This window comes from Perissodus microlepis, chromosome 7, assembly GCF_051167445.1.
Source record: "Perissodus microlepis isolate ML-2025 ecotype Zambia chromosome 7, ASM5116744v1, whole genome shotgun sequence".
Lineage (NCBI taxonomy): Eukaryota > Metazoa > Chordata > Actinopteri > Cichliformes > Cichlidae > Perissodus > Perissodus microlepis.
The window spans coordinates 41,314,903-41,329,640 of record NC_140467.1 but is presented as its reverse complement, the minus strand read 5'-3'; the positions used below and the strand labels follow the sequence as shown (position 1 = coordinate 41,329,640).

General features: G+C 38.7%; 1 protein-coding gene across 1 annotated transcript in view; it reads right to left on the bottom strand.

Annotated features, from left to right (window-relative positions):
• The window catches only part of sppl3 (signal peptide peptidase 3), a 40,523-nt gene that overhangs the window by 11,228 nt on the left and 14,557 nt on the right, over nt 1-14,738 (bottom strand). The window contains exons 2-5 of the mRNA XM_084935089.1: nt 4,267-4,344; nt 614-705; nt 310-429; nt 7-85 (exon numbers count right to left, since the gene is read on the bottom strand). Of these exons, the coding sequence (XP_084791215.1) occupies nt 7-85; nt 310-429; nt 614-705; nt 4,267-4,344 (369 nt within the window). The remainder of the gene's footprint in view (nt 1-6; nt 86-309; nt 430-613; nt 706-4,266; nt 4,345-14,738) is intronic.

The following is a 14,738-nucleotide window of genomic DNA, read 5'->3' as shown; positions in this document are numbered from 1 at the left end:
TCTTACTTGTTCTGTGGGGAGCAGGGTCTGGTCAGATACTGGCACATTGGCAACAAAAGGAATGCAAATGCAATTGTTGCAAGAACTGAGGAGAGGAACAAAACACAGCAGTTAAATCCAAAGCCCAGTTCACCTCCGCTGCTTGTTCCAGTGGTTCCTGTCAGTTTAATGGGGCAGCTAATGCCTTCAGTTATAATAATCAATGCAGTAAAGATGTTTCCCCAGTGCGTAATTACACAACACTAACATAAAAGCTTCATAATAACTCCACAGCTTATTTTTTGTGGTATGTTCAAGACTGGTAGTTACCTGCAGTGCAGATGGTGAAGACCACCTGTACAGAGTCGAAGAAGAAGAACATGACTAGCAGAGACACTGAGGCTCCTATGGGCAGAAACAGGGCCTGTGTGGAGTCTATAGTCTGAATGCCTGAAAAGGAATTCAAACATTAATGTAAGATGGATTAAAATGCACAAAACAGGAATGGATATTATATGTGACTTTAAAAACAACGGTACGAGCAGAGAATTTAATCATTCATTAGTTATTACCTGAAAATCCAAGAAAACATTTAGCATGCACAGTTCAACTTTGCCCTGTATGTAATACTTACTGTTGTTTGTATTGTTGTTATTGAATGACCCCGTTGTTGAAGGGTTTCCATCCTTATCCTTGTCCTGGTTCTCACAATCCATGTTTAATGACCTGCACAAGGAAGGGAAAGAAAACCTATGTGTGATTCTGGCTTCCACAATTAGCTCCTCAAAGCATGTACACTAGTATGAGGTGAAGGGAGGTGAAAACGCAATCTCTGCAAATCAGATCTCATTGTGGATGCTCTAGCAGCTCAATTTCAGGGTCTTTTGCATGATAAGCACGTTGCAAAAGACCCTCACATTTAGCATGCAAGCTTTTAATTTTATTTCTTCATTTACTAGGCATAGGTTTTTTTTTTTTAAATATTTGGTTTCTACATAAGCAGTGTATCTATTAAAGCAAAAAGACAAGAGAACTGTACTGCCAAAAATGCATATTTTAATATTTCTTTGTCACATGTCAAACAGATAATCAATACTGAGTTTCTTCATATTGTGCAGGCCAAGTCTGCATACACAGGTCCAGTCTGATGACTTGCTAATAAAGAGTGTGGGCAGAAGAGTGTAAAGCTTGTGCCTGAAAAAGCACATCTTTTCTTTGAGTCAGAATGCCTGACTCACAAATCCCGTGACTGGAAACCTTGAGTTCAAAAAAATGTAATCCTTAAACATTAGCAAATTTAAACTTGATGCATGTTTTGAATTAATTATGCTTATCTACAGTAGCTTTTTTAAGTCATACTGTGATACCAATTTTCCAATCTTGTACTATAAGCCATACTACCAGAAGAGGGTGCAAACTGAAAATGTGGAGAAGCAGTGGAAATTACGTATGGATGCATGTTTATCTAAACAATTATAAGCAGACTTTATACCATTTATTGTTACACAGATAGAAAAATGCTCACTGGATATCTTTGAAAACTCGTTGCCTTCTCTAACCATCTTTTTTGCATTCTTTAACATCTATGGCACTTTTCATGTTAATAAAGTACAAGATTACTGTCACACTAGAGAGGCTGGGATCCTACAGTTCAAACCAGATTTGATTCAAAGACAAAACGAAAGTTTTAAAGACCAACAACACAGTAACCAAAAATAAAAAACCCTGATATCAGTTACTTAAAGGTGCCACTTGTGTTTGTGGTTTGGCTGAGGTTCTTTAGATAGTCTCGTCAACAGCTGCAACAAGCTGATCTGAGATGCATTGAGTAAGTCAAACTTGCTAATGTAAACCATCTTTTCAAACACACATGAAAATGTGGGAAATTCCAAAGTTTGGGAACATCAGTTCCCACCAAGTCGCATTTCAAACACTTCCTACACAAAAACGTATCTTGCCTCGGAGATCCTGCAAAAGTAGTTTGAGGCCACTTATCACTTACAGTGGGATGCAAAAGTTTGGGCAACCTTGTTAATAGTCATTATTTTCCTGTATAAATCATTGGTTGCTTCTGTAAATCCAATAAACTTTGTTTCACTTCTCAAATATCACAGTGTGTGTCTCCTATATGATATATTTAACTGACATTTTTTATTGTAAAAAATTGTATCACTTTTTGTTTCTAATTAAGATTTCACCTTAGCCAAGTTGGAATTTTTTTACATTTTGATTTATTTTTGTCATCGCTGCCAGAGATTTATACTGTGCAAAATTAAATGGAATGCCTCCCAACAGCAGCCGCCTCAGACTAGAATGAGCAGAGTGCAATAAGTTAATAATAATTAACCAACTAAATTTTGTCTGATGCTTTGCAAGCTGGTGTGCTTGCTGGAGTGATGGCTGAGTGGCAGTTTCATGGTATAATCACAGCTATATGAATGTTTAGTGTTTCAACCTTCTTTCAGTACCACAAAGTGTATAAAACATTTTAAGGTCATAAAAAGAGAGAGAGAGACTCCCATAAGAGGCGTTCTCTGTTGTTTTTGGTTAGCTGTGATGCCCTATTTTAAGGAAAAAGTCCTTAAAAGTTAAAAATCAGGCTAGCATTTCCATAGCAGAGCTGTGAACTAAAAGACTTTAAAACAAACTTATTCTAAAACTGTGGCACAAACTATCCTGTTATCAGGAAGACCACTCGATTGCCTCAAGTAACATGTTTCTGTGCCTTAGCTGGTTTCCTGATACTTTGTGTAAAGAAGCTGCCTGAGACACAACCACAGTGAAAGTTCAGCACAATTTTTTTTTCTTTTTTTAAATTGAACAAAGTCAGACAGTAGACGAGTGCTGTATGTTTTTGACATATTCCTGGTCTCTTTGTGTAATGCAATGATGGACTCCATGTCGGATGTTAATGATGTCAGATTACCTAGCTAGCAAATATTACCCAGCATGTGTGTAGCTTTGCAAATGTGCAGTTATTAGAGTTAAACTGTTTATTGTTCACAGATTATAGTGTGACTTATTGATTTCTATCATATAATTAGAAGTGTGAATAAGGCACCAGGCACACAGGAGCTAGAGTAGGATGTCTCGAGACCACTTTTACGTGGTCTTGGTCTCGACGGACTTTGGTCTTGGTCTCGGATCCCTCGGTCTTGTCTTGGTCTCGCTCTCTCGGTCTTGCTGTCTCAGATCAACATAGTGGTTGGGAGATTTGGAGTCAACAGTATCCATGACACACAACGCAACGTTCAATAATGTGTCATGCGCAAAAGCATCAGCTCTAAGAGCCGTGCTTAGAGAGTGCTTTGTAGTGAATCAGAGTCGACTCCCATTGAGCGAGAGCCGGCTCCTCAATTTCCTTTCACTGCTCAGCTCTCACACAGTGGCTCAGCTATGGTCCAATCCCTCCATATTGTGGCCAATCACATGCGAGGATATAGGATAATATCATTATGTGGAAAACAGAGGGGGAGAGACGCGACAGTCAAGTGGAGCGTGTGTCTGTCCTCTCAGTAAGTGAGTGAGACAGTAGACAGCGGTGAGGAAGGCTGTGCAAGTGCATCGCAAAAACACATAAGTATGCCTGACACCCATAAATGAAGCAGCATCTGGCTGCAGTTTAAAGACTTTTTTGTCTCGGTCTCGTTTCGACTTTGTCTTGGTCTTGATACCCTCTGGTCTTGGTATTGTCTTGGTCTTGGTTACAAGTCTAACAGGAGCCCATTCCCCCACCCCCAGGTAACCACTGCTCTCTAGGAAAACATTAATATTCCCTGTGTGGTTGTGAGTAGTTGCTGGAGGTTGCTTGTTGTCACTAGGTAAATTTGGTCACAAACAGTTATACAGTGCTAACTGAAAACCTTTGATTGCTTTGGTCACATAAAGACTGCCGCGGTCAACAGTAAAGCCCCTCAGGTACCCAGTATGGAGACAAATTTAGACTACGTGAAAATTCATAGGGACTGTTTTGTGGGCTGACTGGTAAAACACTGAAAATGTTATCATCATTTTGATCATTAATTAAATTATGTCTAGTTTTAATGATAGATTACACCTGTTATTACTGGGATGGGAGAAGATAATATATCCATACAGATACAGATTAATCACAAAATATAAATTAGAGAGATGTCGTAATTTTGCTGTTTGCTAATCCAAACAATTAAACTAGAACTTGAGCATTTTTACTGACTTGAACACAAACAAAAAAATTTATTTAAAAAAATACCTACATTTTACTGCTCATCTACTGTAATAGAAACACCTTTTCCTATTAACACTCACCTGAAGCTGCCATAGACAATGAGCAGAATGGAAATGAGGAAGGTGGACACCTGACTGGAGTCAACTAGGGAGTACGCCCTATAGAAGAAAGAGAGACATACAAACATTACTTACTGCACAAATGACTACGCATGGACATTTAACAACAACAAAAGCACAACTGTCTCATTATTAACACAAGATTACTGCTATGTACTGTTGAAGAGCAGTAACACATTAATCTGATAATTAACTGTGCTGCTGTCGATATTTATTTTACCACAGCTTAAGTTTTCAAATTCCTAACACTCAGATGCTGTTGTCAAGCAATTATACTTGATGCTTGTGTGTGTTTATGTTCTGTACTCTCCGGTCACAGCTGTCAGGGCAAAACTCTGGGCTCCATTCACTACATTCAATAGTGAACAGCATATAAAAAAGTATTAAATAGACCAATGCCAACCTGAATAACATCTCACAAACAGAACTGCTAAGAATATGAGGAATATGCGATGAGTTTCACTGCTATAGCAAAGTGGCTGCTGTTCTGGAGAGCAGTCTCACAACTGTGATGCTGATGGGATTTGTTTAACTAAAAATACAGTGGTGTGGCCTCTAACACTTGGCATTATTAGACTTGATATTTCATCAGTTTAAACGTTTTTTAATAAGTGCTAAGACATGCAGCAGCCAGGAAAAGGAGACTGAAAATAAGTGTCACATGCTTCAAAGTATGAGCAAAAAGAAAACAAAACACCAAAGTCTCTCTTTTTTTAACCACAAAGGTTAACAACAAAAGTCAGGATGATGCAGTTTCTCTCCTGCAGCAAGAGACAACAATGTGGAGGAGTTAACTCAAGTGAAAAACTTTTTTTTTTTTTTTTTTTTTAAGAGTTTAGGTACTGCTTTTGGTGTAAAAGCAATCAAACCTTTGTGGTGAAATGCTTCTGCTAGAATATATATATATATAAAAAGACAGAAAAAGTCAAAGCCATTCAAACATTTTCTGAACTTTTATGTGCCCACTGACCCTCTGTTTTACACAACAGTGTTACACAACAAAATAAAAAATATTAACTCTTTACCCCTTGAAAGCCTTAGAGGAACAGTTTCAGTAATGTTTCAGGGCTGTTAGTGAAGGTGGTCTCTGCTTATGCAGCTACCCTTGGAAAAAATGGTCATCGAACCACATCTTTATTGATATATACTGAAGTGTCAAACACATCATTAAGGGTACAGGGGAGGTTGTTAAATGTCATCAAATATTGTCTTTATGGGGGAAAGATTTAAGATAAAGATACTTTCCTGATGAATTTATGGGCTAAATTACTAGTTTCAAGTCCATAAATACATTTTCTTAATATCCCACCAAGATACAAAGTGCACCCTGGACAGGTATAAAACAGTACCAACACAGAAAGAGACAACTATTCAGCTTACATTTAACCCCACAGTAACACAAGATACTGAACTTAAGAAGAAGTTACTTTCCGATGCATCCATTAGACTGGGAATATGTGTGAATATTAGATAAAAAGCACTCAGGCAGAAAAAGCATACCAAAAATATAAATGAATGGGTGGATGAGGCATGTTGTACAGAGCCCTTTGAGTGTTCAAATAGTGATGTCACGGTCCACATTTTACACGGTCTCTAATTTAGCCACAAAATATGAATAGTAGTAGTTGTGATTAGAGTATAACGGACTATCACTATGAATAAAAGGTATGTTCACACAGGAAACCTCATGCTTTGTCGTTCAAATTTGGTCCAAACTCTAGTTACCTAGTTAACCCTCTAAATCAGGGGTCGGCAACCTTTCTGATGATGAGTGCCATCTAAAATTTCCTCAGAAGACAATGTGCCATATGATTGCATTAGCAATAAATTTAATAACGCTCTATATTAATCAGTTACACAGTATATAGAACAACTTTATAGAATTATATTTGTTCGCAGATGTTGGCAACTATCAGCGAATAGTTATCAGCTATTTTGAAACAAAAAAAAGACACTTTTTATCCATAACAAGAACTCCATAACAGCAAATGAACTGTACAACAGAAAATGCAAATGCTATTTATGGTCTCCTCACAACAATGATAAGAAAAATAAACTGGGCCAATATGGCATGTTTGTTGATACAGGGATACACATGTTAATGTGATGTCTGGGCTCCCACTCAGAGACACAGGTCTCCGAGTGTCCAGCATTCAGACGGCTACCTGAGGACACTCTTCGTGTGAGAGAAAATCTGCTCACACAGATATGTAGAACCAAATACTGTCAATAAGGCCTCTGCAATGTTCTGAAGACAGTTAAACTTGTCAGGTAGTGATGTCCAGCAGGTGAAAATGCAAACTCCATGAACACGCACAGCTATGGATACCAGCTGTGTTTGTAGTTCTGCAAACTTTGACCCCCACAGAGTCGAGCTTTTCAGTTCGGTCAGCTGCATTTCGATGTCCTCTGAGTTTAGCCAGTTAATGCCAGACAAATCCAGCTGCTCATTAAGGCTTTCTGGTTTGTACAGAAAAGAAAACATTGGTCCAAACACCTGAAAGTCCTGAAAACACATTGTGAATTCTGTCTTGAGTCTATGGATGTATCCATGTATTTCCACAGTGCTGTTGCTGCGCCGAGCGCATTTGAAGTGTCGGAATGTGGAAATTTCAACATAGCATGAAAAGGTGCCAGCTAGCAACGTCCCTCTCACCGGTAGGCTAAGTTATCTTTAGCCAACTACAAGTTGAATCTGGTAGTTGGAGTTGTCAGCTAAAATACCATCATTAAGAAGCGGCACGACTAATGTGTCTATGTGAGCTAATTTGCGATGTGCACCGCTGGCCCGGCCATTTATTTTTTTAATGCACCTTCTCAGATTAATTCACTGCGTGTCGTGTCCAGGGCTGGACTGGGACAAAAAAAAAAAATCGGCCCGGGCATTTTGACTAGAGACCGGCCGCCCAGGTATTATAGGAAAAGCCATAAAGCCTTTGAATGAAAACAAACGCTGTCGTGACAGTGATGTACACTGTCCTGTTGGTATATGTATGATCTCTATACATTTTACATGAGATGAAAACTTTGGTTGTAAGATTCAGATAATTATTTAATAAAAGCCAGACATTTTAAATGAGAATAAGAAAGAAAAGTATTTCTTTGTGCCCCCCTTTCCCTGTTAATGCCCTACCTGGCCCCCTGGCAAAACTTTGCTAGACCCGCCCCTGCACAGTTACCAGCTGTCAGCTACTTAGAAAAGGATCCTGGTGTTATTTGTCTCTCAGAAACAGTTCACAACTTCCCTTCAACTCATTCATGTCACCTAAAAAGGTAAACCTGTTTCTCCATCACCTGTTCAGCTCTGATGATTCAGTAACATCAGGACATCTCCTGGTTTCATCTTCATGTTTCCCTCTCACCAGATAAGCAAACCGATATCATGACCAGCAGCTTTTACAGCTGTGGCTCAAGCAAACATCAGCTGATACTAGAAATGAATATTAAATAAATTCTAACAACAGCTGATCAAGCTTAAATGTGCTGCTGTTGTTTAGCGCGTCATCCGCTGGTTTCCTCTTTCTGGCGCAAAGTGACCGATAAACAAACAAGAGAGAAAAGCCGATCAGCTGATCATTGATCAGTTTCATGATTGAAGTAGCAACAGGAGAGGGAGGGGAGCGAATGAGAGAAGAAGAGGCAGCTAATAGCGTAACAACAGAAAAACTCAAGCTTTGTGTCTTTTTCCATTGTAGCTGAAGTCCGGGACAAACTGTTCCCTTTTCAGCTCAATACGAAACGCGTAATAATTTCTCTGAATACGGGACGATCCCGTATTCGACCCCCTGCCTTAGTACGAGGTGCAAATTTGACCCAAATCCTGCCCCGTGTGTCTCCTGTCAAACTCTGGTCATGGATGAGGAATGCAGAGTGTATTTAAAAGTGCTGTTGAATTTAATGTTTACTAAAGAGTAAATGAAATAAAATATACAAATTGTTACAAAGCAGAAAAAGAGAAAGAAATAAGGTGTTAAAAAAGAGAAAACATACAAACACACAGTGTCAGAAACTATATGTACGACATTTAAAAGTAATATAATATAGTATCACTTCGTAGTGTTTCAAATGTTCCTCACGCTATGACACCTGATGCCAGCAGCTACATCCTCTTTGGTTATTATGAAACAACACTGAATGGATGCAAAATGATTTCCTTTGCAACATCCTGTATTATACACATTACATTTCCGTTTGTGTTGTCAGCACCAGCAAAATGTGAAAGCTATATTATAATATATAGCAATCATAACTAACTGAAAATCTGCATTTTTGAAGCCAATTTCGTGAGCTATACTTCAAGAGCGACAATGAACAAATGCAATCTTGGATGTTTTATCTCTGTAGTGTGCACCATAATGCCTCTCAGCTTTAATTAAATCAAACAATCCTCGGATATTTTTTTGTTTGTTTTTGTTTTTTTAATTAAAGCCAGTAGAAGATAAGTTTGAGAGCAACTCCATAGGTTGAATGTTATAAGTAACAGTTTCCTTGAATTGGTTATTGGTACATATACCGTAATACACACTGTGTCAACACAGATGAAATACTCCAACACCATGTACACGAACCGAGATCCAGTTCATCAACATTAATTAGCTGAGGTCCAGCCCAGGAAATATCTACCGGCTACACCCACATGTCTCGGCAGCCACCTGTCAGACTATGCTGCCACACCTCCAACAGAATTTAGATTTTGTACAATTCAAACAGGTCAGCTATTAAAACTGGGGGATGTAAAATTGATCCTGCTGGAAAGATGGACATTTTAAGATGGGAATCTATGAGAGCTGACTTGCTTTTGGAACAAGGTTCTAGTGGCAGAGGAACTGCTGTTTTTGGCCCATGCTGACTTTATTTTACAGGCCTGAACTGACCCGAATGTAAAGCTTATCACACACACACACACTATCATGATATAAAGGGGATGCATCGTTACAAAAACAAACAAACAAAAAAAGAACCATCGGCCCGTAAAAATGAAAAATCACAATCGGCCCATCGCACAAATGCCCTATGTCCTATGGCCAATCCAGCTATGGTCGTGCCATCAGTTAACCCTTCGCGTGCCACACGGTTGCCAATCCCTGCTCTAAATGCACCACTCACTCTTATGTCAATCAACGCTATCCTGTACTTTCATTAGTGCCAGCTTTGCTTGCCTTGAAGTTTAGAAAAGTTTAACTCGGGATTTGCCCACTCTTCAGTTTTTTTAATATACTTTTGCTTGTTGCACAAGTTGAATTCTCACTTGATGTGATCTGACAACTCGTACCAAAAGAGAAATTGTTTAAAAGTGATTTTAGCTTTTGTGAGGCTTCCTAGCCTCTCCTTTTTTAGCTAAAGGAGAAGAAAATATTCACTAAAACACAAGCATTACCAAAAAGAAGGGAAAAAAAACAAACCAAAAAACTATCACACCAGCAAAACAAATAAAGTTATGAAACAAAATATGTTGAGTTGACAAGGATTATTTAGTGAGTCAGGATGCATATGATTACTGTCAAATTTACTCAAAGTTCAATTATGGAAGAGGAAATATGAGCTTCAGAGCTGGTATATTACAGGGGAAGAAAGTTCAGCCCTTAGATTTGCTAGACTGTGGTGAATTGTGTAAATAAGCCTCTCTCTGAGAATAAAGGTGGTTTTCCTGCTGGATTCTACTCTGTAATCAATTCACCCATAGAGACATACAAACCATTGGTGATGTCCGAATAAATTATGGCTGTGCTGTTCTTTCCATGGAGCATTATTTTTTAAATCATCATACTCTAAACACAGCAAAAACAGACTCTAGCTGAAAATGGCAATTTGTGTGACTCCTTTCAGACGCTATACCTGACAATGGAAAAATTGGCTGTGGCAATTTTATCACCATGAGACACATTTGTCCCAGCAAAGTAGCGTGGCACCAACAGCAACCACAAAAATGATAAACTGAGTGGAGCAAGTTTAATGCTTGGAAATAAAATAATGAAGTCTGCAGACTGTACCAGCAAGTGTAAACTAACTGGGCAGCATGTCCATTCCATACAAAGGTACAGCATTGTGCATTGTGCATACAAAGGGAACTGGGTCAGCAGAGTTCAGTTAACCATCACAGTGGCCTGTTAAAGAATAAGAATAAAACGAACAAAAAAAATCCCCGTTTATCACTACATAACCAAACATGGAACAGAACTGGAAAAGAATCTGAATAAATTAATTATGACCACCCTACATCCCACTGAAGCTGCACAATACTGTTGAGCCGCACAACGATGAGCATATGTTCTCCTGAGATGACCGGACCTCATAATGCACACACACCAAAGCAGCGAATGAAACCAATTCGACAGCAGAATCTGAATTGCTAATTTTGCTGCATGTTAAAATGAGAACTGAGGAAAAGCAAGCTATCGATTATGAAAATCAATGAGGCAAATGGGACAGAGTTGAAGGCACACTGGAAACTGTATACTAAAGAAGAGGGTGTGAATTAAAAAAAAGAAAAGAAAAGAAAGAACTGTACTAATGTTAAGTTCAGGTTTTAGGTGTTATGTTTATTGGTGTAGTTTAAAAGCAAATGACTGGCACATTGATGTTTTATAAAAGCTGAGCTTGCACTAAATACTAGCTTTGCACCTATATTAGATCCATCAACATCTGAAATTTCACTGTGTGTATAACAATTCCTGATCGGACTGAAATGCATAAGCCAACACTCCAGATAGAAAATATAAATCATGCATTTGGTTCCTAGAATACTCTGTAACATAAAAGATTGTATAGAAAATGTTCTATAGTCTGGGATTGCCAGCTATGATCATCTGCAGATCTTGCTGAAATAATGCCTCTGGAGTGGAATCCCCATGTGCTATAGCACTTATGTTTTTCAGTTTTATTAAATAGCCGAGGAACAGATCGAGCACAACAACGCAATAGCCCTCTGCTCAGTCACTATTAAAAATATGATCCACACAACTCAGCCTGAAAGCAGCAGGAATCATAGTTATGCACAATGACAGATGCATTGCACTTATTTTGATAAAGGATGAGCATGGTTTTAAAACTTCAGATATCCATCTATCCATTTCAGTTTGTTAATCAGTCATGATTAGAGTTCTGCATCTAATCTGGATGTTTGCACATTAAACAGTGGCAGCTGTTTTCAAACAAATGTTTACCCAGGCTTTTATTTTGACTGATCTTCGTCCCATATCAATATGCGGCACATCCTTGACATGCAACCTTATTATGCAGTCAAAAACTAGGCTGGTATTGTAATTTGCCTGCCTTAGTACGAGGTGCAAATTTGACCCAAATCCTGCCCCGTGTGTCTCCTGTCAAACTCTGGTCATGGATGAGGAATGCAGAGTGTATTTAAAAGTGCTGTTGAATTTAATGTTTACTAAAGAGTAAATGAAATAAAATATACAAATTGTTACAAAGCAGAAAAAGAGAAAGAAATAAGGTGTTAAAAAAGAGAAAACATACAAACACACAGTGTCAGAAACTATATGTACGACATTTAAAAGTAATATAATATAGTATCACTTCGTAGTGTTTCAAATGTTCCTCACGCTATGACACCTGATGCCAGCAGCTACATCCTCTTTGGTTATTATGAAACAACACTGAATGGATGCAAAATGATTTCCTTTGCAACATCCTGTATTATACACATTACATTTCCGTTTGTGTTGTCAGCACCAGCAAAATGTGAAAGCTATATTATAATATATAGCAATCATAACTAACTGAAAATCTGCATTTTTGAAGCCAATTTCGTGAGCTATACTTCAAGAGCGACAATGAACAAATGCAATCTTGGATGTTTTATCTCTGTAGTGTGCACCATAATGCCTCTCAGCTTTAATTAAATCAAACAATCCTCGGATATTTTTTTGTTTGTTTTTGTTTTTTTAATTAAAGCCAGTAGAAGATAAGTTTGAGAGCAACTCCATAGGTTGAATGTTATAAGTAACAGTTTCCTTGAATTGGTTATTGGTACATATACCGTAATACACACTGTGTCAACACAGATGAAATACTCCAACACCATGTACACGAACCGAGATCCAGTTCATCAACATTAATTAGCTGAGGTCCAGCCCAGGAAATATCTACCGGCTACACCCACATGTCTCGGCAGCCACCTGTCAGACTATGCTGCCACACCTCCAACAGAATTTAGATTTTGTACAATTCAAACAGGTCAGCTATTAAAACTGGGGGATGTAAAATTGATCCTGCTGGAAAGATGGACATTTTAAGATGGGAGTCTATGAGAGCTGACTTGCTTTTGGAACAAGGTTCTAGTGGCAGAGGAACTGCTGTTTTTGGCCCATGCTGACTTTATTTTACAGGCCTGAACTGACCCGAATGTAAAGCTTATCTCACACACACACACACACACACACACACACACACACACACACACACACACACACACACACTATCATGATATAAAGGGGATGCATTTTTAGTTTGGCTGTGCAATTACAAAGATTTATTTTCTGCTGGCATGCAGTTGAGTTGTATAATTATTTTTCCTCCAAACACTGATAGAACATTTAGCATAATGGGCCCTTTATACTCAGTTCTCATCCTTGCGAGTTGCACCGGACGCCAGAAGTGACATCACTTCCATTGGCACAAGCTGCACTTTGGTGTTCTCTTGGCCAGTTGTGCACCTTTCAAATTTTATAACCTCACACAAGGGCCACACCTATTTGCTGCCCAGTTGAAGATAAGTGTACGATTGTATTGATTTCTACTGCCATTTTTATGATATGTCAATGCTTAGCCCAGAGATCCCCAGATTATACAGGGTTTATTCTGGATTTAACTTCTCCTCCTATACCAGTGCTGATTTGGAGGTTTTACCTGGGTGGCGACACCCACCGATTAAAAGAAACTGGATGCAGTGATTACTTGCACCCTGAGTGGTGCTATAAATCGTACAGCGCTTTGGTGGCATCACTGTTTATGTGCCCAGTTTGGTGACTATAAGAAACTCATAAGAAGGCTTGCCACTTCAAGTCATTTTTCATTCTGGTGTGTCTTTTAACACAGGATTTCACAGTTCTTACTAGGGCTGGGCCATATCATACCGTTCACAGTAATACCGGTATAATGTTGGGCAACGATAAGAAAATGAAATATCGTGATAGAATATGGGTAAAACGTGCATGCGCAGTGCCTTTGTATTCATACGCACATGGTGGAAAAAACATGGCGGCGAAGGAGAACGAGAAGGGCGAAAGGGGATCGTTGAATGAAACGGATGAACCAGAATTGGTTTGTAAAAATGCTGCAACTTCAGTGGTGTGGAACTGGTTTAGCTTTCGTCTGTCAGATACACAACAAAGCACTATTTTGGTAGAGCATGCTAGCCGGCCGTCGTTATTACCGTGTTTTTTGGTGTTTTTAAAATCAATCCTTTGATTTTTCTGAAAATCGACAGTGCCCCTTATAATCCCGTGTGCCTTATGTATGAATTCTGGTTGTGTTTACTGACCTCGAAACGATTTTATGTGGTACACGGCGCTCGAAAATCTGTCAAATGTTTTAGCACCGCTTGATGGATTGGCAGAGCATTACGGCTATTGTAGGCAGGAGCCTCGCAGAGTGATACGTACTGTGCTTCAACATAATATTACTGTATTGTGTGTCTATAACCTCTTTTTAAGTTTTGTGGATATTATACATGGTTATGCTGAGGATATGTCGGCCAATTTCCACTGGAAATGCCTTTTGGTTAAACAGTCAGCAAGGAATTTGCATTTGCACTGATAAATTTTTATATAACTTTAATGCACAAAAAACAGCTGCTTGTTTAAGTGAAAATACATTGATACATTGATTTTTTTGCACTAATAAAGTTGTGGAGTTATAAAGTATTTTGTCTAGTGTCAATTATATCGTCAGTTATATCGTTATCACAAATTTTCAAATGTATATCGTGATAAATATTTTGGGTCATATCCCCCTGCTCTAGTTCTTACTCTGCAAAAGTGAAAAAAGCAAAACCGTTGTCGCTTTCATTTATTCAGTGGTACAGAAACTTCTACTGGGTCTCTGAGTCTGGAACACTAACATACAGTTCACTGTGGAAACGGGACACTAGGACAGCACTGCATCATACAGCATTACAATGGGGGCTGGTATATTTGACTCTAGGTGCGGGTTAAAACAACATGGTCAGTTTGGTTTCGAGCATTCATAAAGTGATAAGGGAAAGCTGACTTTGTTTTACAACACACCAATGAGGTCACTGCTCCACTGTCAACACAGCAAGCAGACAGACAGCTAGTTTAATCTCCCACAGACCTAATTCATATTCTAGCATCGAACTGGTTCGTCTGAATTCTGTGCACAGAAGCCTGTAGAACATGGGTGAGATAGATGAATGGAACATTTAAAAACAAAATACAATCCCGGACTGTTGAGGC